Here is a 2,517-nt window from a genome sequence, read left to right as displayed (position 1 = left end):
CTGCTGGGGAGCACCAGCAGCAGCAGCAGCAACAGCAGCAGCAGCAGCAGCAGCAGCGCGTGCCTTTGCTTCTGCTCCGCGTTGCAGCACTGAGGTTTCTGGTCTGCTCAGATGAATTAATTAATAAAAGAATTAATTAGTTAATTAAGGAGGCAGCAGTTATAAGTTTCTGTTTGCCGAGGCAAATGCATGCAGTTTCAGTGACGGGTTTGCAGCAGCTGCAGCAGCTGCTGCTGTTATCTGCAGCAGCCGCAGGTGCTGCTGCAGTGTACGTACACCGCAGCTCCTGGGTTTATGTTTGTTTTTTGCCAGCGGACCCGATGCGGCAGGTGGAGGGGGGAGGACAGCATTACTTTTTGCGTCTGTTTGCTGCTGCAGCAGATTGCTGCAGCTGCTGCTTGCTTCGTCGAAGGCAAGCGCAGCAGCAGCAGCAGCAGCAGGCGTTCGAGCAACGGCCGCTGCAGCAGCCCGGTGCAGCAGCCCCAACAACATAAACACCGCAGCAAAGGAAACAGAAGGCACAGCAGCAGCAGAGGCGCGTCAGCAGCACAAGCAGCAGCAGCGGTTGCAGCATGATGTAGCAGCAGCAGCAGAAGGAATAGCAGGAGCAAAGCAGCAAATCAGAAGACAGGAAGAGCTGCAGCAACAGCATCATTTAGCAGCAAGAAGACAATCGAAGCCTAGCAGCAACAAGCATGAGACTACTGCAACAGCAGCAGCAGCAGCGGAAACAGCAGCAGCAGCAGCACAGCTAGTAGGAGCAGAAGACACCCAGAGCAGCACCGTGTTAGCTACGACGAAGACAACAAGAATAGCCGCAGCAGCAGCAGCAGCAGCGCGTGTAGCGTAAGCAGCAGCTAGCAGCAGCAGATGCAAGTGACGTCGCAACAGCAGGGGCTGCAGCGGAGGCAGCAGCAACAGCATCAGCAGCAGCAATGCGTTTAGGAGCAGCAGCGTATGGCGAGCAAAGCAGCAGCAAACTAGGAGCAGAGATACGGAAGCAGGGATACCTGAGGGCGGAGCAGCAGCAATCGCCGTAGCAGCAGCAGCATGTCTAGCAGTTACAAGCGCAGTGGTCACAGCAGCAGCAGCAGCGGCAGCAACAGCAGCAGCAGCAGCAGCGACAGGGACACCTTAGTAGCAAGTGCTGCGGCAGCAGCACCAGAACCTAGGAGCAGCAGCGGTATAGCAGCAGCTAAAGCAGCAAACGTAGAAGCAGAGGGGGATGCAGCAGCAGCAACAGCACATGTGATGACCTCGGGAGAAGTAGAAGCACCAAGAGCAGCGGACATAGCAGCAGCAGCGGTTGCAGCAGCAGCAGCAGCAGCAGCACATGTAGCAGCAGCAGCAGCAGCTCTCTAGAAACAGTAGCAGCGGCAACAGCAAAAACAGCAGCAACGTAGAAGCAGCAGCAGCAGCAGCAGCAGCGCATATAGCAGAAACGAACGAAGACTTAGCAGGAACAGGAGACGCGGGCCTGCACGTAGGATTGGCTGCAGCAACACCACCGGTGCCGTATTTTAACAGCAGCAGCAGCAGAAGAAGACACAGCAGCACGGACAGCAGCATGCATTGCTGCAGTGGCAGCGCAGTCTGCAGCACCAGCAGCAGGGTTTGTAGCAGCAGCAGAGCACAGCATCAGCAGCATTTGTAGCGGAAGCAGGAACCAGTCGACGCAGCAGCAGCCGCAGAGGCAGAAGCAGCAATAGGAGCAGAAGCAGCAGCAAAAGCAGAAATAGCAGCAAAAGCAGAAGCACCGGCAGCAGCAGCAGCAGCAGCAGCAGGAATGGGAGCAGCAGCAGATGCAGCAGCAGCAGGAACGGAAGCAGGAGCAGAAGCAGCCGCAGCGGAAGCAGCACAAGCGGCAGAAGACACAGCAGAAGAAAAAGCAAAAGCCGCAGAAGAAGCACAATCAGCAGAGGAAGCAGCAACAAACGCAGCAGCAGCAGCAGCACAAGAAGAAGTAGAAGCAGCAGAAGCAGCAGAAGCAGCAGAAGCAGCAGAAGAAGCAGCGGCAGCAGCGTAAGAAGCAGAGAGAACGAATGTAGCAAGATCTGGAGGGCACAACGTAGTTAGCAGCAGCAGGAGCCGCTGCAGCAGCTGCAGCAGCTGCAGCAGTACAGATGCAGCATAGTATCAAAGATAGGAAGAAGCAAATGCAGGTAGCAGCAGCATTAGGTGCTTTGGCAGTTGGAGCAGCAGCAAGTGCTGCTGGAAGCACAGCAGCAGCACCCAAAGTATTAGCAGCGGCAGTCTGCATTTGAGTACAGCAACAGCAGCAGGCAGCGCTGCAGCAGCAACAGTAGCAACAGCAGCAGCAAATGTATAGCAGAAGCGATGCTGCTGCAGCGAGGATGCGCAGCAGCAAGGCAGCAGCAGCAGTAGGATAGCGAAAATGTAGTCCACGCAGCAGCGGAGCAGCAGCAGTGCAGCAGCAAAGCAGCAGCATAGCAGCAGCAAAGCAGCAGTGTTGCAGCGCAGCAGCAGCACTGCGGCAACGACAACGGCAGGACCGCA

The 2,517-nt window shown here is 56.2% G+C and overlaps 3 protein-coding genes across 3 annotated transcripts; all 3 read left to right on the top strand.

The window, feature by feature from the left end:
* Positions 1 to 412: 412 nt before the first annotated feature.
* ETH_00043155 (uncharacterized protein) lies at positions 413 to 850 on the top strand (the record flags this gene model as incomplete). Its single annotated transcript, XM_013379753.1, has 1 exon — positions 413 to 850. A coding segment is annotated over one exon (438 nt), but the record flags the coding sequence as incomplete, so codon positions are not given.
* Positions 851 to 1,050: 200 nt separating this feature from the next.
* On the top strand, positions 1,051 to 1,362 carry ETH_00043150 (uncharacterized protein; the record flags this gene model as incomplete). The annotated part of the gene is made up of 1 exon (XM_013379752.1): positions 1,051 to 1,362. The coding sequence occupies one exon, from the start codon at positions 1,051 to 1,053 to the stop codon at positions 1,360 to 1,362; it is 312 nt and encodes a 103-aa protein (XP_013235206.1).
* A 424-nt stretch (positions 1,363 to 1,786) lies between these two features.
* ETH_00043145 (uncharacterized protein) lies at positions 1,787 to 2,026 on the top strand (the record flags this gene model as incomplete). The annotated part of the gene is made up of 1 exon (XM_013379751.1): positions 1,787 to 2,026. One exon carries the CDS (start codon positions 1,787 to 1,789, stop codon positions 2,024 to 2,026), a length of 240 nt encoding a protein of 79 aa, XP_013235205.1.
* Between the last annotated feature and the right edge of the window lie 491 nt (positions 2,027 to 2,517).

The sequence above is a fragment of the Eimeria tenella genome, genomic scaffold, assembly GCF_000499545.2.
Source record: "Eimeria tenella Houghton genomic scaffold, Eth_scaff3900, whole genome shotgun sequence".
Taxonomy (NCBI): Eukaryota; Apicomplexa; class Conoidasida; order Eucoccidiorida; family Eimeriidae; genus Eimeria; species Eimeria tenella.
The sequence above is the reverse complement of the archived record's forward strand: the minus strand, read 5'-3'. Positions and strand labels throughout refer to the sequence as shown.